A 20,826-nucleotide genomic window follows, 5' to 3' on the forward strand; every position below is an offset into this window, starting at 1 on the left:
TTGTTGTGTTTTGATGTTGTTGCTTTTTTCTAAAATCACAGAATCTCCCTGGAAAAAAACTGTGAAGCCATACATTTATATATGTATACATATAGAAATATATGTACACATACGTACTTCTACATTCATGCAGAAGTATGTGTCTCTCTCTGTGAAGAACACTGAGAACTTAAAAAAATGCCTGGTTTTTCTGACCCAAATATTTCAGTTCAATAACTACAAAAGAAAATGAAAGATGATGGGCGAGTCACCAGAAAACAATCTTATCATTCTACTGGAAAGTAGAAGCAGTCAGGATTTCTTCTTCCTTTTCTAATAAGCCAGTAAAGAATAATTTTTTTTGTTTTACATCGGCTATAGCTTGTTTTACAAGCTATAGCTTGTAGGCGAAGGACTCACGTGAAAGCGTTATAGATCCATTTAACTCCTGGATTAGAAGATTATGTTAAAAGGTTTCTTCTATTCTGCTCTTTTAACTGCTGATGTATCTTGTAGACATTTATTCTTATGACTATTGTTTATTCTGCTTCATCGCATCAGGGGTCTAAGAAGCAGGATTATTGTTGGCTGGGCTTCCTGATTTCAGCCTTCAGGGAAAATTACAAGCAGGTATAGGACCGCACCAGTTCATGTTTGACAGCTCTGCAACAACAGCTGTAGAAACCAAGATATGGTGTCCCACTGGCTCCCAGGGAACAGATTCCTCAGAAGTTATATCTAGCACTGGCTTGGGTTTAAAGAATAGCTTTAAAATATGTTTTCATTTCCTCTTTGTCTCACGGGGATTTATTCTGTAACACTTGGCATGGTTTTGTATCCATTATTACAATCAACATTTTCCTGCAAAAGTTCAATATTACAGAAAGGGGAAAATATTTCAAATTAAAAGCAGCATTCATCTCCATTGGTGATGAGCATAACACACTTCACTATAAAGGTTTTCTGTAAGCATGTTTCAGTATTTCTTTCTCTACCTCTTGTGAATTTTAATTACTTGGATTAGCATATTTTTACTTGTTTCTTTTGTGTTGCCTAAATATGAAATATTTATAATAATGTCAAAGACTAATTTTCCTTGTTTCTAACGAGCCGTTTACTGCTTATGACAGTGCTTAAAATAAATAGCTAGTAGTAACTTGCAATATATGCAGGATACCAAAGTGGGCTGTATGAATTTCACTGTCATACAGAGAAGTGTGAGGGGGGTTGGGTAGGTATTTGGGTAGATATTTGGGATTTCTTTTCTGTGGTTTGGGTTTGTTTTTTGTTTGTGGTTTTTTTTTTTCCATTAAAAGAACTCACAGAATCTCACTCTCATGACCTTACCATAATTTAAAATTTAAAATTTCACTTCCAAGTGATGTTAAAAGAGTGAAGATGAAAATTGAGCACAAACTCCTCTGAATGCTGGTAGCATTTAAAGTATGATTTTTTACCAATTATGTTTATGCCTACACGCCTCTTGGGGTCGGAATTAAAACACCCAAAGCTTATAAAATAGGAATGCATCCTCCGAAAAAGCCATGGAAGAGCTTTTCCTATCATACAGTCCTTACAAGCGCGGATGTCTGTAAAATAATTGTGTGAAATTTCCCAAGTGGCTATGCACCGATTATAACGTGCATTATTACCCGTTATAAGTGGTTATATATAATTATACGCACATACCGTGATCACTCGAGCACGTACAATGCAGGGCACTATTCACCACGTGTACCCTGGCAGTGCCGGCACCACGGCATCGGGGCGGCTGCAGAGCACGGCACCGGCTGCCTCAGGTATCCCCTCAGAATCCCCTGCCATCGATCCCTCACGCCTTTTCCAGGCGTTCACTGCTCACACCGAAGTCTCCTACGCAAACACCTGCCAAGGGTTCATTTTTCCCCCTCACAAGGCGGTCCCGCTCCCCGGGCGCAGCAGCCCTCGCCAACCCTGACCTCCCGCCGCAGGTCCGGGTACAGCACGGGGACACTGACGGTGCGGGGAATGCCGGCGGGGCGAGGGAATGGTGGGGGTTGGGGGGATGGCGGCCGTGAGGAGATGGCGTGGGGGTCAGGGATGCCGGCCGTGAGGGGATGCAGGCGGGGCGCGGGGATGGCGGCCGTGAGGGGATGCCGGTGTCTCGAGATGCCCGCGGGTCGCGCACCGCCGAGCGGAGCCGCCCCCGCCGCGGCGGGCGGAAGGGGGACGGCGGGGGGAGAGGCCCGGCGCCCCCGGTGCTGCTGCCGGGCATGCGCGGTGCCCCCGGAACATGGCGGCGGCGTGAGGCGGGCGGCGGCAGGAGCGGCTTGACAGGACGCTGCGGTCTTGTATCCCGCCCGCCCGGTGAGTGGCGGCATTGGCGTTTCCCGCTCCCCGCGGTGGCGGGCAGGGGGAGGGAGGAGCAGAGAGAGAAAGGGAGGCTAGGCGGAGGTCGCGTCCCCTCCTATAGCTTGCACCGCAACCTCCGCTCGCCGTGGCCGCCGGGCGCCCCGGTCCTGCGTTCCCCTCCTCGGCAACACCACTGAGCTGGGGGCGGCATCGGGTCTGGCCGGGGCTGCCCCGTGGTCCAGCGCCGCGCCCCTGTCTCTCGGCGCTGGCCGCTCCCCTCCTCTGCGGGCTGAACTCCCAGCACGGCGGGTCCCGCCGACCCCGCCCGCGGGGACCCGCGGGTGGCCGACTACGAGCGCAGCTGCGAGGGTGAGAAGAGCGCGGCGGCTCTGCCTCCTGGCGCTAACAGCGTGCCTTTCTCTGTCCGGGGCTGGCCGCGACTCCTGGATAGCGGGAGCTCCGGTGAACCAGGGTGGCGCGGGAGGTCCCTGAGCCGCCGGTGTCTCCGGGACGAGCGGCGGAGCCGGCGGCGTTTGACAGGAGCGCGGGCAGGACACGCCTCCCCTCGCCGGAGCGGCCCCGCTGCCTCCCCCGCGGCGGTAGCGGTGGCTCCCCGCCCTCTCGGCTGGGGCTGCTCCTGATCGTCCCTGCCCGGCGACCCCCGAGGCTGGCGAGGTGCTGGGGTGCGCGCGTCGACCAGAAAAGCCGGATGCTTGTTAAAAGTCGTTTAATTCGGAGCGCTCGCTTGTGTTGGGTAAGGGGGCTGCGGGTGCCGCTTGAAGACGACGCGGTGCCAGACGTGGCCTGCTGTGGGGCACTTGTCGGGTTGCGATGCACTGCGGCACTGTCTCCGTTTTCTTTACAGTTAAACTGCGTATGTGGCATATATTGATTGTCGACTTAAAGGGGGTATCTTTCACGGAGAGTCATAATTTTGAATGGTCCAAAGAAAGTAATTCAAGTATGGAAAGTTCTGTTGCTGTGTTGTGCGTCATTGTTATCTTTAGCTTCTAGGCTAACCTGCAAAACACACTGCAGTGCTGTGGCGTGTATCAAGTTAAATTTTATGTTCAGTTATTCTTTAGGAGTGAAGACATGCTTTAAGTGTTAATACGATTTAAAGTTGAAGTCTTTCCCTACAGTTATGTGCTGTTCCTCACTGATGTCTTAGACTATGAGAGATAGCAAAAAATAATTCTAAGACCTAAAAGGTTTAATGAAAATGGGAAATGCTGATATATTAGTGAGTTCTGGTAATGTCAACTTTGCTTGTGACTCATGCATCTCCAAACTAATGTGGACAAGGTGATTAAAACTTAAAAAGCATAGACTCTGCAGATGGGACAGTAGCTTTTCAGAGCATGCTGTGTCTAACTTGTAAACAGCTCTTCAAGTTTGACTGGTTATGAATTTTTTATAATGCAGAGTAACAGTCTTAAACCTTTGGATTTTAAAATCATTCCTACCCCACCTTACTCTTTGGAAGTGGCAGAGCACAGCAGTTGGTGAGGCAGTCACTGCAGCTCTGGAGCAGATGGGAGCAGTATTGCAGCAAGGCGTTCGCTGCGTTACACTTGGGTTTTGGGCTGTCACGTTAACGTTGCGGAGTAAATAGGGGAGTGAATGCATTGCGCTGTACCAGCTCTCCAGGGGCCACCATCAAGTGCTGTTCAGGCCACAGCAACCCACAGCCCATGTGAGTGGCTGCACTTAGAGCGTGTCCACAGAAATTCCTTGTACAGCCAGGCTGCGCGTTGTGGGGCAGGGGGAGCCGGTTTTCTCCCTTAGGGTACCATAAAATGTAAGTACTGTTTAAGAATGATATTTCTGATGTAAAGAAAAAGTGCATTGGATACACGTCTGTTAGTATTTTATTTATGGGAAGTCGCACAGTAATGCAAGTGGGAGGCTGCAGGAAACAGTGTATGGTGAAACTGAGGTTGAGACCGGGAAGTGTTTATATGTCTTTTAACTTTAAAATGGTTTGGTCTTGAATATGAAAATAGAGTTTACTAATTTGAAACTCTTTTGATGGAGTTGATGCTCTCTTTTTTCTATTTGGTGTAATAGAAATAGCAATGTTTGTGTGATATTTTTCAGGTAGCTTGGTATTTTATATTTTTGTGGTAAGGTTCAGATTCAGCAAAAACATGTGTTGGCTTTTTATGATGTGCTATAGTGAAAGTATAAACTACTTTCACAACAATTAGGGGCCATGAAAATATGAGAACATAACTAGATTGTTCTTAACATTCAGATACATATAAGTCTTGATATAGGAATTTTAGGAAACAAGCAACGGCAGTACTTAAAAATATTTTTCTTTTGACTTTGTTCCTACATTGATGCTTTTTTTTCCCCCTTTGCTGTGACTGCCGTTGCTGTGACCAGATAGTGCTCTTAAGGCAGAGGCATTGTTTTCTGGAGTAACTGCTCAAGTTTAAAAGAGGCATTTTGCTAGTGTGAAATTTGTAATACTGAGAAAGCATTGATTCCAGTACCTGTCTACAATTTGTGCTAAAATGCAACTTTACTTTAGAGAATATGAAGAAACTCGAAGCAGACATATATAGCTGCTTCTGCCTGCTGTACATAGGTTTCTACTTTTGTTTTATTGATATTCCAATGGAAAATTGAGCTTTGAGCAAGTCCTGTTTACTCCCTTTACTGAGTGAATGTACGGGGACAAATGAAGTCCTCTGCAATTATCCACTGCTACTAAATAGTGTCAGTAACAGGAAACGACGTTTGTCATTAACTGTTCAGGACACTGCGGCTGGCTTTCTTACTTGTCTGGATACATCTATCTCAAACAGGGTGAGTGAAATACATAGCTGTTCTTTTCATGTTTTAAAGAAATCCTTAGAGATATTATTTCACAGTCTATTATGGTATTTTTAAAGTGTAAATATAGAACAAATTACAGGTAGGGATCGGGACGCTGCTTCAAGGAGTCTAGACAGGGGAGGTTGTTAACCAACTTTGTGAGCTCCACATCTGCAGGGCATTTAAAGTTCTGTTCCTTCCCATTTGAAAGAAATAGCCTTAAGCATCCAGCCTTAGTGCTGATTGCTTCTTTCAGAGATTAAAATCTTAAATGTAAAGGACTATACCGTTTGTATTCTTTAAAGTGTAAGACATGCAACATAAATTGCCCAGAATGAGATTTTTCTGGCATGTGGGAAAAGCCAGAAAAGCCCAGATAAAATTGTCAAGTGCAGTAGAGCAGTGGGTAAATAAGAAACAATGGAAATGTTAAATTTAAAGTTCCAGAATATTTGTTAACATTGTAATACAATTTGATGAAAAATTGTTTTTTTACTGTGATTTGTGCTTCTGATATATAAGGGTGCTTTTCCTAGAAAATCTGTACATCTTTGGAGATTTCTTGTAAGGTCCAGTTGCTCTATAATTAAGTGCTGTGGAGCTTTAATATTAGTTATAGGCACTTAAGTTTATTTCGCATTGTAACAATGACTGACAATGTGTGTGTGAGCAGCTTATGGTGTCTATGTGGAGAGGCAATTAATTTGTTTGAGGTACAGTCACTGAAAAGTGAGGCAGTTAACTACTTAAGTGAAATGTAGGGTTTTTTAAGAGTATGTTTCTCTGTAAATACTATTTTTGTACCTTCGTGCACCTGCTGGCTGACTTGATATGTGTGGGCAGAGAGGGCTGAGGGTGTGTATCCAGCTCCTGCTGCACTGCTGGCCACAGAGCAGCAATCCTGCCTCGCTCCTGGGAGCAGCAGGAGATGATTTGGTGAGTCACCTGCTCACTCCAGGTGTGTTTCTGTAAACACACCACATTGCCTAAAACTTGTATTTGGTATCTGTGATCTCTTCAAGTAGCTTACCATCTTTTGGGATGGGAACGGTGGCTTCAGGTACCTGAGCCAACAGTGAGCAGGCTCCCCTTTTATATGTGGCAAATCTATGCACAAAGAGTAACTGGTGCATAAATGGTGTTGATGACATTCAGAGGTACTTTTGTCTCATCCTTGTTAGTCTTTCTGCTTGGTCAACAAGGGTGTAGGTCTGGAGGAAAGTCAGGAGCTGCTTCATAACCATTCAGAAAGCAGCAGCTGTCTCTATTAGCCAAGTTATGACTTTTATTTATTTGGTCTTGCTCTTGTTTCTTTAATATACAATGGACATTTGGCGTAAGTGCACACAACTAAACTGTTTGTAGTAGAGGGGATATAATGTGTTACACCCTTAGCACTGTGTGTCTGCAGGGATAAGCTGTGCCCTTAGCAACTCTGTGCCCAAGATCCCTCTCAGGAAAAGTAACAGCTTTAGTTTCTATGTCTTCCAGATGGGACCAAAAAGTCATTATTTTCTTCTCTTGGAAGTATCCATTTTCTTCTCTAAATGAAGTATAGATTTATTCTTTGTGATGTTAAGCTCTGTGTCTCTTTTATCTCAGCAGTCTTGTTTCAAGACTGATTCATAGTTCTGAACTTCAACTAAGGCACCTGCTTTATGGGTAGTGGTTGATCAGTTTGGATCCAAGCTGGCACTTGGTGTACTGATAGTGTGCTTATTGTGGTTCTTATGTGTTCTCTCTTCTGTTTTTCTGAATTACTTGCAGAACCTAATATCAAAGTCTTTCTGAAATACTACACCTTTAGCAGAATTTTAGTGCTCTTTCATGTGTTTTAGCAGTGACAGCCTTTCTGCTTCACAGGTAAGATACTGTCAAGATATCTTTTGTCCAAACTAATCCTAAAGTACATTTTCTTTATTGGCTCTGTAAGAATAATGCTATACCCAGTTTGTGCATGAGCATGACTGATTACTGATTTTTTTTTTTTTTAAACCCATAAGTGGTTTATATTCTTCCTATTTATATATTGTCATCTAAACCCAAGTAAAACATTGTATTAAAGGTAGATTTGCTGTTTAGATAATTTAATTCTAGGCCTTCAACTTCATGAATCAGGTCAAATTCTAGTTAAGATGCCAAAGGAATTCCGTCATTTTAATTTCCATCAATTTTCATAAAAGCGATGAACTTTGATGGAAATCTAAGTCACTTGTCTTCTTAAGGTAATACGAGACTCCTTTTAGTGTAGGGTAAAGACGAGGTTGAGCCTTTCATCCTCTACCATACATTAGTTCAGGGAGCAGCTGAAGTTTATAAAACCTGTAAGAGAGTAGCACCATTTTAATGAGGTGCATATCTAAAATGAAGCATGTACCATTATTTATGTACTGTGTGGAATCTATCAGAGATTAATGCAGGCAGGTTCAGTGGAAGGAGTGCAGTTCTTGGGGCACTTTTAAAAGCCCACTTAAAAAGGGCAGTTTGTAAAACAGTCTTGTTCATGGAGGAATGTGAAAGGGTATCAGAGCTGCTAAATTTGGTGGAACTCTTTTTTGTCACTAATGTCTCTCAGGGGCTCAGAGATTAAAAGGGCTGCTGCATGTTTGATGGCAGTTCCCCTACCAAATCTCTTGTATGTGTACCCTGCACTGGAGGGCTGTAAAGAAGCAGACAGTGGTTTTTTGGGAAGGTCAGATGATATTAACTGGTTTTGATCCCAAAATAAGTAGTGTTATGATTAGATGGAAAACTCTGAATATAGTATGTAATTATTTTTCAGCTTGTTGTAGGAAAATATAGACTGAATATTCTCTAGTTCTCAATGGTTTAAGCACTGGGTGGAAGAAAGAGGGGGGATTGCCTTCAGGAAGTGGATCTCCAGAAACAGCAGTAAGGGAGATACTCTGCCTCTGCTCTGGGCCAGAGCTACATACAGCCCATGACAGATATGCTGTCACGCCAAGGAAGAGGGAGGAGATTGCCCTGTTGCGGCTTGCTTCACCTCTGGGTTGTTTTCTTTTTAGTATAACTGGAAAGTTGTCATAGAAGCTGGGAAGAGAGATACAGATTTGCTGCACATTTTCCTGATGCTTTGAGTCCTTAGTCTTCTGTTTTTGAAGAGTGAAGCAAATAGTACAGCAGAGTATTTGCAGCTGTCTAGTCCTTTGAGCACTTAGGAGTTGTAATGTCTTTTATGACCTGTTAGTGCTTTGTTAGCTGCAAAAATGTCTAGCAGCACTGAATGGTCCTTTGGAATGGCAGTTAGTGTGATTCTTGGGGTTGTCCTGTCCAGGGACAGGAGTTGGACCTTGATGATCCTTGTGGGTCCATTCCAACTCACAACATTCTGTGATTGAATAATAATGTTTGTCCAAATAGGTGGACAAATATTTTTAGTGGCATTTGCATGAAGATCCCTTACGTAAGGGGACTTTTTGAGTTAGAGAAATAGCACAGCTGTCAGCACCAGCAACAGGTGAGTCCAGTGCATGTGCCTGGAAACTGCAAGCAGCTCTATATTTTGGGGTTTTTTTCCGGCAGAAACATTGTCTCAACAGGGGAGCTATCAGGAAATTACTTAAGGGTGGTTCAGTTCTGGTTGGTTTGGTTTTGCTCCCTGACTGGACGCCAGTATGTGGGATCAGTGTAGTTATTCCATGATATAAGCCATGGAGTGTCACAGCAGCAGAAGAAGGAGTTGAGGAGAATTGTGTCTTTGTTAATATACCCTGGCAGGGAATCCCAGTCAGGGACAATATGTTGTTTGGATTCTCAGGTGGGAGAAAGAAACAGGTATTCTATGCTCTGGAAGAGAATGGTAGCAGAAATATGTTGTTGTTTGCGTTGAGTACAAATGAGTGGAGACAAATATGTTGTTCTGAAGCTGGGGTGCTGACAGCAGTCGGATGCTGTGCAGAAATGTCCCAAGGCTGATCTCCATGCCTTCAGTGAAAAAAAAAATAAATTGTGCATGCTATTTGACTTCTGTAGATTTCTTCATCAGACTAAAAGTATGTGTTTCTCTGGATACTCTGTTGTGAATAAAAAATCTGGACCTCAGGGATGAATTTGCTGACTGTGCGCTGTGTGGCTAGAGCTCAGTTGGTTCATAACTGAACCAAGCTTTTACAATCCTTTTCTGTGTGAAGGCAATATAGAAGGGAGGAAGCCAAAGTTGCCTAAAAGGGTGAAAAATCCCCTTTCTGCCATTGGGCCTCTGTTTGTCTTTTTCCCTTTTTTCTCTTTATGTATTACACTCTGTGACTGCTGCTGGTGTTGTTGCTTCTTGTCTGCTAAAGACAAGTGCAGAAAAGCTGTATAGGTATGTATCTTTAGTGTTTGGGCATCTCATGCTATATTTGCAACAGCAATTTCTTTTCTCCCTCACCTGCTGTATTTACACTGTGCTGAAAGTAAGCTCAGTGCTTTGCAGAATGAATAATTTGAGATCTTTCTTCCTGTGTCAAGGGAGGCTGAGCTGAAGACAGAGAAGATGTAGCTGAGTGTAGAGACAATTTCATGCAGGTATGTAGCTCTTAGTGCTAATTGTACAGATTTTTTATTTTTTTTCATAATTTAATTAGTTTGCTTTATGAAAAAAAAAACTTGAGTTAGGTATTTGGACAAAGCCAGGTTGAATAATGATGATTAATGTTTTCAGGAAGAGTACTCAAGGCTTGAAGCGGGAAGTGGAAAACAGCACAGAGGTTTCAGTGTGCTGAATTCACCAAAATATTTAAACAAATTGTCAAAATCTTGTGCTACTGTAAATATGTACTAACAAGCTACTAAAACTGGCAGTTTTGTTTAAGATAGAAATATAAGTTATATTTTTTTATTTATTTTAATATAACATTAAAATACCCTTTCATGTGGGAAGATTGGCATTTTAAGAATATTTAAAGCTGTTAATGGCCAGCCAGCCTCTTCGCTGAACTGCTGACTTCACACATACCATTTCCTTTTTCAGGTTTTTACAACCCCATATCTTCTGACTTTTAAAGCAGGATGGGGAGGGAGGGAAGGAGGAGAAAAGCTTTTTCATTTTTTGTTGGTAGCCATAGAGCAGCTCTAACTGCAATTTTAAAAATTACTGTCAATTTAGTAAATGTTAAATCTGCATGACATTAATTGCTTCTGTTGTGCATTAATACAAACTATGCTGTTTAATTTGGAGACCTTACTTCTCTGATATTCTCATTTATAAGTATTATTTCTTGTTTCAGGATTTTTTGGGACAAATCTTTGGTCTAAACTTGTTACTGTTGCTTTTTAAAATATATAATGCCTTACTCTACTGAATAACACACTTTATATGCTTTGAGAATTTAGAGAGAGTTTTACATTCCTGAAATGTATGACTTACTGTAATTACAGTTGCTCATATTCTAAAGCAGGTCGTAAACTTACCTGGAGAGAATGCAGAACATTTTCAGGCAATATTTTACTGCTGACAGCTTAAAAGTTTGTTTATGCTAATCACTTCATAAATAGTGAGCAGTACACCACTGGTGACTTACTGAGCCATTTTGCAAGTGCAGAAAATTCCTGCTTGATGTTAGAGTGAATGACATTACAAAAATATATTTGTAAAGCACTAAGTACCCACTTGCTTTCTTTAACAACTTAAGAAATACTAAAGCTTAGTTGTTTTAATGATATATATGACTAGTTAATATTTGCTTCGATGGTTCGAAAGCCTATAAATTTGATTAAAGTCTGTCTGTCCTAGCTTTGCATTTAGTGACTACAGGAGGTGTTCAAATATATCAGTTTATTAAAAGTTTAGCTCCAGGAAAATGTGGAAGTTTAATTTCCTTTCCTTGAAAGAATTGAACTTTTTTTTTTTTTTATTTAAATACAAAAATGTGAACTAAAAGGGATTCCAACTCAGATCAAATTTCTTTTCAGAACACCGACTGATTATGTGCATAAATGAAAAACTGATTTTTAATATTTTGGTTTAAAGTCATATATGTGTAATGCTAAATAATACTGAGTTTATAAATACAAAGCTTTTGTTACATTTTCTGAAGTTCTGATACATTTGCTTAATTTTTCTTCCTTTAGCCTTTGAGATCTTACTTTTCCATAAAGATGCCACAGTGTGCGCTGAGAGGTACACTATCTCTATTACAAAAATAAGGAAGTATGCTGTTGTGTCTTCAAGTATACTAGATGAGTCTATATGCTGGGTAATTTGCTGGAAATTATTTTTAAGTATTGCAAATTTTATTTAATAAAATACAGTATATTATTTAAAAACTCTTTTTAAATTTTACTCTCGTTTGCCTCTTTTCAGTCCCTTAAAGACTTTTAAAAATGGTATGAAGTAGGGTTTTTATTTAAGAAACAACAGATGAATAGATGATTAGGTTTAAGGAAAAGGTGTTCCAGATTCATTAAGGATAGCTTTGAAGTAATGCAGTTAAGTCTTATTTGTTTGGGAAGCGACTGGTGCCTGTAGGTACATGTTCCCCATGTGTGGAGTCTGGAGTGGGAACTATGGCTGCTGGACTGTGTGTCCATGGAGGAGGCTGCACAGGCCCTTTCCTTGAAGGGCTCTGCAGCGCTGGCAGTGACAAACAGCAGGGAGAGGAGCAATGGGAGCGTGGCCAGAAGTTGTAGCTGATGTCTCGTGTGTTTCTAAACATAATAGCACATGAATGCTGGTGGTGAAAGCAAATGTAAGACTTGTACAAACGAAAAAATTGGCAGAGGGAAGTATTTCTTAGCTTGCACCGTACCTATTTTCTGTCTATAACTGGTTTTGCTGTTCAAACTATGTATAATTCTTTTTCACCCTTGCATATGGAGTTTTAATCTTGAAGCATTTATAGGCAAAAAAAGGGGCAAATATAACTCCTTGTTCATATTATACCTGAAAAATGTCTGCCTTTATTTCAGACTAAAACTGAGAACTTCATCGATGCTTCCAAGTGTCTGTTTTGTTAGATTCCTCCTCAGTGCAGTATGTCTGTGTAAAATAGCCTCAGTCCTTATCCAGCAGAGATTCCCCATTGATGACTGTCCCACCCATGAAGATGCCAATGGTGAAGTCTGAGTTACTGCATTTGTACCACTGGTAGGGTCAAAAAAGCTAATGGGCTTTAAAATTGCTGACTGTTGTCCTGCCTTAGATGCAGAGTCATTGAGAGAAAAACTTTAATCCTTTTTGTGCAGACTGAACCCTCAATATCCTTTTTGCTTAGCCTTCTTTAAAATGTTACATTTATCTCCATAGTTCTGTTGTGTGTTTTTATGAGCAGGCATGCTGTCTAGATAAACTTGTACTGGGAAGCCCTAGATATGCATAAATTATTCTTTTCTTCAGGACATTTGGCTTATTTGAGTGCCTGACTAACAGTGAGAAGGATAATGCAGATGCATGGCAGGCAAAAGGGGGAGCAATTTTGATATTTTCCGTAGAATACTACCTTCTTTGAAATGCAGCAATATGTGCCCTTTGAGTAATTCTTTCAAAATAGAAAGAGCAAAGTTAGGCAGGAAAAATGTTTTCAATCTTGTTTTCTGACACCTGGTATTATGTACTAGCAAAGCAGAGAGAGTGAAGACTTAGGCTTGTCTACTAATATAATGCTTTCTGACAAAGGACTTGCACAGTGGGAGGTGGCCAGTAGAAGTGATTTGGGGATTAACAATAAAAACTTCAGTAGGGAATTAAAGGCAGATAAATGCTTTTGATCTGATTTTTAAAAAAGTAATTCATGTCAGGGATGTTAATCAGAGAAAGACTAAAACTCAGTTTACAGAATGAATTGAGACATAAGTGATGTAAATAACACACTTCATCAGTGTGGATATCCTTTGAGTGCTCTTTGGATTGAGGACATTTTGATGATTAATCCAATATTATCCTAGGTATGTGGATTTTTTTTCCCCCCTTGCTTTTTCCTAAATTTGCAGCTAATGGTTTCTCACTGGATTCTGTACTGACAGTCTCTTAAATACTTTGGTCATTTTCTGTCTGCAGCTGACAACCTCTGTGTTTATCTCAGTCTTTATAACTTTGGTTTTCACTCTGCTGATGTGTACGCTCTAATACCACTGCATTTCAGCCTTGTCATTGCATTTCTTTATTTGCTTATTTTTCCCTATTTCTAGAGGCTGCTTGATTAATTTCTTAACCATGTCTTTCTCATTCAGCTTGCTTGCCAAGACACACATACAAGAATGCCTTGAGATCTGTCTTTGCTATGTAATTTTGCCAGAATGTGCCCTGGAGGTGTATCCCCTGTGTTTGCTGGTGGTTTTCTTCTTTTCTATGGCGGGTGTGCTGTGGGTTGAGCCAGGCTGGGGATGGTGAGTGCGACATAAGGGACTCTGTCTTGATTAGCGAAGGACACAACTGCCTTGCTTAGGGTTTGCCACTTAAGTACGTGAGGTGATGGAAAATAGTTCCTAGATCTGCCCCTGCAGAAGAAGTTAAAATTTGTTTCAGGTTGACCCTGCCCTGTTTTTGAGGTAGCTGGTTTTAATTTTGCTGAGGTTCAGCAACATGTAGTGGTTGTTAGAGGCTCAGAAATGCAGTTCTTGAGTGTTGTCTGTGAAAAACAGTACAATCTATGAGCTAATTTAATAGCAGCTTTAAATCGAATACTTAGGTGTAACTGAGTTCTAAGTAGCACCTCTTGGAAACAGTAATATATTGTGTTCCTGCAGTTGGGTTTGCCTCATTTCAAATAGCTCTTTCAGAACTTTCTGTTGTCTTATATTTTTAACAGGCTGGTGGGCATGCTGTAAAACAGCCTATCTGGTACAACACAAGCTAATGAAAAGCTGGAATCCTTTTTATGTTCTCACAGACGCTTCAGTTGTGCTAAACTTGATGACTATCACTGCAGGGTTGGAATCTTTATTACTGCACCAAGTGCAATCTGGTACTTGGAACAAAAAGATAAAAACCATTCGCTGTTCTAAAGTAATCTGTAAAAACAGTTACTTTGACTCTGCATCACCTTTCATGATTTATTTGCTTGCAGTGGAAAAGCTTTGAATTTTTGGGGGAGTCTGTGAAAGTATAAAGTATTTAAAATTTATTTGATGGCTTAAAAGGATTTCTGTTCTTAATACTGATGATCACTTATGCTATGAATGCTATTGTGTAGCAAAACCTGCTTATTTTATGGTAGTATTCAGTTTTATTTATAACTCCTTTCAAGTCTTAGTCTTGAGTCCTTGTAGTAACTGTCCAGCATGGTCACAGGCAACACTCACATGAAATGAATTCATCAGTCACTGACATTTTAAAAAAACCCTTTTAATTAGCTTTAGCTGTGGTCTTGCACTGTATAAAGTTTTCTTCATCCAGTCCATCATCATAGTGTGCAAGTTTCTTGAAGTTTTAGTAAAGTATCGCAGTTTCAGGAAAGTACTCAGCTGTATGATACTTCTCTTTTTATATGTGATACATATGTGTATTTTAATTTATTTTTTTCACATGTGAGTAGAAGAGTCAAGAAATTCCAAGTAGCCTGCTTTTCAACTGTTACTTCTTTTATGTCACAGTGGAAAGATGTAGCTTCTAAAAATGTTACCTTTGACAAAATAATTTGTGGAAAAAATATGCACATATTTAAATTTTTAAAACTTCAGATTTTTGGTGATGTCAGCTTTAAACCTCATGGAAGTTGCTTGAAAGGAAATTATCTAAGAACACAATTTGAATGTATTTACCCATTATTACATGGAAAGTTAATAGAGAAGTATAATAAACTTGCTGGCTTTGTTGCTTCAGGGCTAAATATTTGAAATTAGTTTGACTTGAACACAGTCAAAGTTCAAAATATTACATGCTGGAGAAGAAAATCACAGTAACACACACAAAAAAGAAAGTTTGTTTTTGCTGTTTTACACTAGTTTAACCAATCTGTCCCTTCCAGTTTCTAAACTCTAAATGAATGTGGCTCATTGCTTTTATCTGCAGCTAGCATTTCCCTAACAGTTCTGTGTGCTGTTACAAGTCTGTAACAAATCATAGGGTAGGGGTATCAGTGAGCACTTGTGCCCTGTACAGATTTTTTTACATTGGTGTTTTGTTCCATCTTCAACTGTAGTTGTGCAAGATAATGTGTTTTACCCAAAGGTATTGAAGTTGATGGTTGTTTAACTCTGTGCAAGTGAGGAAGGGTGAGTAGGTTATGTGTAAAGAGCCTTCCATTTTTCAGTAATGTTTCTTGGGGGGGGCAAAAAGGGATAAAGCACAGTTTATATCTTTCTTTGTTTTAGAAATCCACAGAAAATGCAAATCATTAGACAATGAACTGTCTAAAACAAGAAAATGAGAGTTTGCATTTGGTACCTTTGCTACTTTTATTTAACTTTTCTTTTACACTAATCTCCTACAGATAGTTTGTTAAACACTTGCAATTTAAAACCAGCAAGATAATTATATACCCATACAAAAAAAATCATCCTTTTCAAAAAAAGCAAACCCAAATGCCAACAACAGCTTCCCCCCCCTAACTTGTTGTGTTACTGCTCCACAGGAAACTGTTGTGCTGAAAGGAAGAATTAACTGGTCTTTCAACTTCAGCCTTTTTATTGTGAGAGGGGAGATCACAGAAGTGTTACCATGAGGAGAACAGCAGCGAAAGGTAAGGCCTGGTAGCTTTAATCCAAGAGGAAAGAAAGTGGGTAACCTGCTAAATTCTCTTTTTGGAGCTGGTGGGATACAACATGACAATTTGCTATACTGTTAGATTAAGGAGGACAGTTTGTGATATCTGCTGAATACAGGTAAGTTCAAACTTCACATTGTTTTAGAATACATATGCTGAATTTGGCTGTCTTGGATTCTACAAATTTCATGAGAAGAATTCTGTCTTGTGACAGTCTAGAAACCATTACTGCACTCTGAAATTGAGGAATGTGTCTAGATGTGCTGAAATGTATGGCTTTATTCTGGAGCTGTCTATAATTTAGCAGGATAATAACTAAGCAGTACAAAGAATCAGATTTTATCACAATGAATGGCATTAGCAACTGTCTCTTGAAGATAAAATTAATATTTTAAAAGAAATTCATCCACAAGAGCATGGTATACTGCAAAGGTGTGATTTCTGCTGTGTCATGTCTGCAGATGTTAATTGTGAGCTAAAATAGAGAGTGAGACTTAAGAAGAAACAAGAGTGTTTGGGCTGGTGAAACAAAAAAAATATGAAGAGCAAAAGATCCACTGTCTGAAACCATGTTGCTGCTGCAGATTGTAGTCCTCCCCCAGAAAAGGCTACTAGCACTTGTGTACTTTCCTTGAGCTTTCCACCTTCAACCCAAGCTGCTTTATGGGCTTGTGTGTTCCCTTGGTAAATAATTGTCTTTTGCTAGAATAGATTTTCTATTGGCAGGAGTCATCCATTTTAATTGTTGCACCAAGAGTTTATGGAGGAAGTCTGTTCCCTTCTCTTGTAGGTTTTCTGCGTGGCTGTTGTCTAAGTATAGTCAAAGAGACTCCCTGTTCCAAGCAGATAAGAATCCCACTAGGGAAGCACAAGAAGAAAGGAAAAGAGAAATTTCATAGTCACTCTGTCTGGATATCCTCAGCTGTGTGCACTGAGGCTTGGTGAAAGGTAGCTAAAAGGTGTTCACAACCCTTTGTAGTAGGGAGTGAGAAGGCAGCCCCTTCCTGAGCAGTGGTAAGTCTTGGGCTTGTTTTAGTAAACTTCATTTGAGGGTGAGTAGCTGGGTTACTCATGGGAAGAGCAAAAGTTTTTGTCACCCAAAGGTATTTCACATACATCAGGAAAAGAGAAGGGGTTTGTTTGAGAAGAGCATTATCCTGTCATGTTTTGAATACCCAGAAGAGCTGAAGACTTCAAGGTGGCTAAGTGATAGCTGCAGAAGTCTGGAAAGCATGACTGTGAACTTCCTTTTCCCCACATTGGACAACAAGCAAATAACAAGTCTTAGAAGACAGCACATAGATGCCTTCCCATGTAGCACACCATTCTGGGATGAAAACTATTACTGTTAAAAGACATGATGCTTGCCATCACTTAGACAAAACAATCATCTAGCTTGCTGAAAAGTTAAGTCTTCTAGAAAGAGGTTGCAGAGTTTTAGTGTATCTCAGGCAAGAAACTGGAGTTCAGTACAGGAGCTTATAAGAGGAATTACACATTGATCCACCAGGATTGTCTTTGTCCAGAGCTTTACCACTGCCTTCTCTGGTTATTTTTTTTATTTGGTATTCACAGGTCGGTCAGGATAGCTTTGTCTTTTTTTTTTTTTTTTTCCCTTTGTCTCTAATTTCTTAAGTGATAGATGTGGTTGCTCTTGCCTGTCTTCTGTTGAGTAATCTTATCAGCAAGATTCTGTGGTTAAAGATAGGGTGGGAGTAATGTAAACACACAGATCAGTATGATTGAATCAGTAAGCAGAAAGCACTATGTTAAATAATCCTGCTCTAATCTTGGCTTATATCTAAAGCTTTAGTTTATGAAGTGCACTCTAGAAAAGAAATAGTTAGTGAACAATAGAATATGTTGCTTTTAAAATTTCAGTATATGCTATACTCTAATCTTGCTGCCCTAGAAGAAAGAAATCTTTCATAGGGTATTTAGCCTGTATGTGGTATAGGCTAAATATATACATAGTAAATATATAAATGCTGTGTACTTAAATGTATTACTTTATTTTCAAAACTTTTTTTCTGAAAATGCTCTTCATTGTTTTTTTTAGAGAGCCGGGTAGTGTTTGATTAAGTCCATCTGATTAGGCAGAATTTCATTCTGAGTCTGGTTTTGGCAAATGATCTAACACATACTGTGTTTTACATTGAGAGAATGTAAAACGCTTTTCCCTTTAAAAATGGATAAGGGAAGATAGATGATGAATTAAGATGACCTATTTTTTTTGTTACCATGAGCTTCAAGACTCTAGGACTAATAAAGTCTCTTATGTCTCCACTATAAAAATAGTGTTCCCATTTTCAAATCAATTTTTCAGGTTTCAAGGAATTAGCCATTGAATGTGGCTAGGAGCTGAATGTGCAAGGGGTTGAAAAGAAAATACTCTTTGTACCTGTACAATTATTTACAGGTACATATTATGTCCTTCATTTCCTCATTTTTTGAGGTTTGACCTCAAAGCTTGACCAAGCTGAGGATGATGTGCAGAGAGAGTCATCTTGTTCAGCCCAGTGATTTGAATAATAGCTTCTGTCTAAATTTTCTTCTGTGCTCTTTGGAAACTAAATTTATTAAAATACAGAATATCAAAATTTCAAATGTAGATTGGCATGCATTAAAAAATCAAAGTGTTTATAAAAGACTAATACTTATAAAATTTTATTAATAAAATCTTACTTTTTTTTTTTAAATAAAACATAATTTTTTATCCACCCTAACTGCCAACATTGGAAAAAGCACACCTGAACACAGCTGAGAAGTAGAGACTGAAATACAGACTGAGAGAAAATTTTCTGGGGTGGCAGTAGATACAAGGTGTCTCATATAGAAACAGGTTGGTGTTTCTACCTGCTAGTAACTTTGCATCTGCTTAGACAAAATACTCCGGCTTTGTAATGGTATTCCCAACTTCCCACTGAAGAAGGATGGAATTCATAAAAGCAAGGGGATCCTTTGAAACCAGTCTTGGTTTTATTCAGACTTATTCTTGGATGCTTCTGCATATGCTGGGTGAGATTTATTTGTGCATTTTAAAGACGAGTTTTCCAACCATCAAAAACAAGTGATGGTGACAGTTCTTTGTGTTTACTGTGAATGAAAATGCCTCCACCTCAAATTAAATAGATTTTTAAAAAGCTATTGAGAAATTCACTTCTCATTAATATAATCATCTCTTCTTTTCTTGTAGTTTTTTAGTGGCTGGTAAGAAAAATATGTTGCCAAGAGTGTTTTGTTTCAACTTTCATATTTGCTGTGATATTTTTGAAATAGGCACTAAAGCTAGCTGGTACAGGGAATAAATAATTTGTGTCATGATTGTCAGCAAGAGCACATGTGGTGTCCAGGCTACAGTTTCTCACATTCTTTCACCTGTTCTTGATGTCTCTCATCATGAAAGGCTGTCATCTTGTTTTTAATCTGGCAGTGTTGGATAGATTCCTTTTCATGACTCTGTCCTTTTCAAGCTTTGGGTGTTTGCAGGAAGTAGTTATTAGTTCTCTTCTTTAAGTGCAGTTCCACGTAAGAGACTTCTTGATTTCCTTTTTGACATAGTCAGATTAGGAAGTTAACAGTTCTGAAAGCTGACAGCCTGATGTCCGTGATAGTGCCATGACTGTGTGTGGAAAAACTTGACTGAGGTTACAGAACGTGGCAAAAGGTCCTGTTGTTGATTGCTACATCCCAGTAGAAAATTACTTAGATTCAGCTCAATCCCAAAGAGGCTGGATGAAATATATTTTGACCTGTAGGATGGAGAAGGTGAATGTTAGCCTTTCATGTTTTCAGTGTCACTGAACTATTTTTAGCATTATCCCTTGTGAGATTGCCACAGGTAGTTGTAGGGTGTCCACTTGTGTGAATATCCTTCAGCTCTACTCCTGAGGAAGTACTGAGATTAGAGCTCTGTGGGCACTGTCCCAAATAATTTCAGCAGTTCCATCTGAAGTTGACCTTCATAAGCAGTTTTTTTCAGGAACCTATGTAATAGAAAATTTTCAAAAGCAAACTTCTTCCAAAAGAAAGAGCATGTACGTCAAGAGAGAAGATTAAGTCAAGGAGTAAACATAGTATTTTGTTTCCTTTTCAAAAGACTTGTAGATTTGCCCATGTCTGCTTTAGGAGAAAAAGGTGGTATTTTTACAGTATTTTGAGCAGTTATGTAGTTGTGCATTTTGTAGGACTGTGAGGTCTGGGTTTTCTTGGAAGGCAGTGTGGTCCTGAGTACACTAATAGGCTTTAATGACCCTGACTCAACTGGGGCCTTTACCTGCCCTGCTCAGGACCCCATGCCAGCCCCTGCCCCAGTGATGCTGCAGCAGAGCCATTTCCAGATCACCACAGCCCTGGCCCCATGTCCCATCCCAGCCCCAGCCTGTGTCCTGGGATGGCACCCAGTGCTGGGGCTGCCCCCAGAGCCACCCCCCTGGTAGCTCCTGGACAGAGTGATGGGGTAGCTCTAGATGGTGAGGCCCTGCCTGGCCACTCCCAAGGGTGCCCTGGCCATTGCTGTGCTCTGGGCAAAGGAACATCACATCCTACCAAGCACAGAGCCACATGAATGGATTATCCTCTCCTCAGTGAGTGGTAGGAGAGGATTTTGGGACTGGTGACAGAAGATTGCCATGACTCAGCTCTTGCATTATGTGGCAACTCCTTGATAATGGAAGATGTGAGGTGGAAGTGCTGAATGCCAAACATTGCTTGTCAGTATGTTTCAAGAAATGCTTTACTTACAGAAAAGAAATACTGTTAGGGCTTAGTCTTTGCTGCAGAGCAACTCATTGTATTTCAAGTGTTTCTGTCACCAAATGCTTCACATTCTAGGTCAGGAATGTTTTTTATTTCAAGAGCAAGCCAGTTAGTAGCTGTAGGCTTAAAAGCAAGTGAATACAGCTACTAATAATTGGCTACTAATGTGGTCTTGCAGTATAAAAGTGAGCCTTCCCTTCACCTGTACCAGTTCAGGCTAAGTGGGGTAACCCAAGGTGTGAGCTAGGCACAAGCCTAACTAGAGGATCAGTCCCATTCCTGAGGCATT

At 40.3% G+C, this 20,826-nt stretch overlaps 2 protein-coding genes across 5 annotated transcripts in view; one reads left to right on the forward strand and one right to left on the reverse strand.

Annotated features, from left to right (window-relative positions):
- CDKL5 (cyclin dependent kinase like 5) overlaps positions 1-2,838 on the reverse strand; it is a 157,814-nt gene extending 154,976 nt beyond the window's left edge. The window contains exon 1 of the mRNA XM_086879979.1: positions 1,669-2,838. The gene's annotated coding sequence lies outside the window, so the exon portion shown is untranslated. The remainder of the gene's footprint in view (positions 1-1,668) is intronic.
- Positions 2,839-2,903: 65 nt separating this feature from the next.
- Positions 2,904-20,826, forward strand: part of SCML2 (Scm polycomb group protein like 2) — a 71,321-nt gene continuing 53,398 nt past the window's right edge. For 2 of the 4 annotated variants that reach the window (XM_086879983.1, XM_023918441.2), the window contains exons 1-2: positions 9,607-9,663; positions 15,648-15,755. In XM_086879983.1, the coding sequence (XP_086736109.1) occupies positions 15,734-15,755 (22 nt within the window). In that variant the 5' untranslated portion in view covers positions 9,607-9,663; positions 15,648-15,733. Of the gene's footprint in view, positions 3,065-9,606; positions 9,664-11,208; positions 11,258-15,647; positions 15,756-20,826 lie in introns of those variants that run through there. The other 2 variants (XM_023918439.2, XM_023918440.2) reach the window with 2 other exon arrangements.

This window comes from Cyanistes caeruleus, chromosome 3 (assembly GCF_971803275.1).
Source record: "Cyanistes caeruleus chromosome 3, bCyaCae1.hap1.1, whole genome shotgun sequence".
Classification (NCBI taxonomy): Eukaryota; Metazoa; Chordata; class Aves; order Passeriformes; family Paridae; genus Cyanistes; species Cyanistes caeruleus.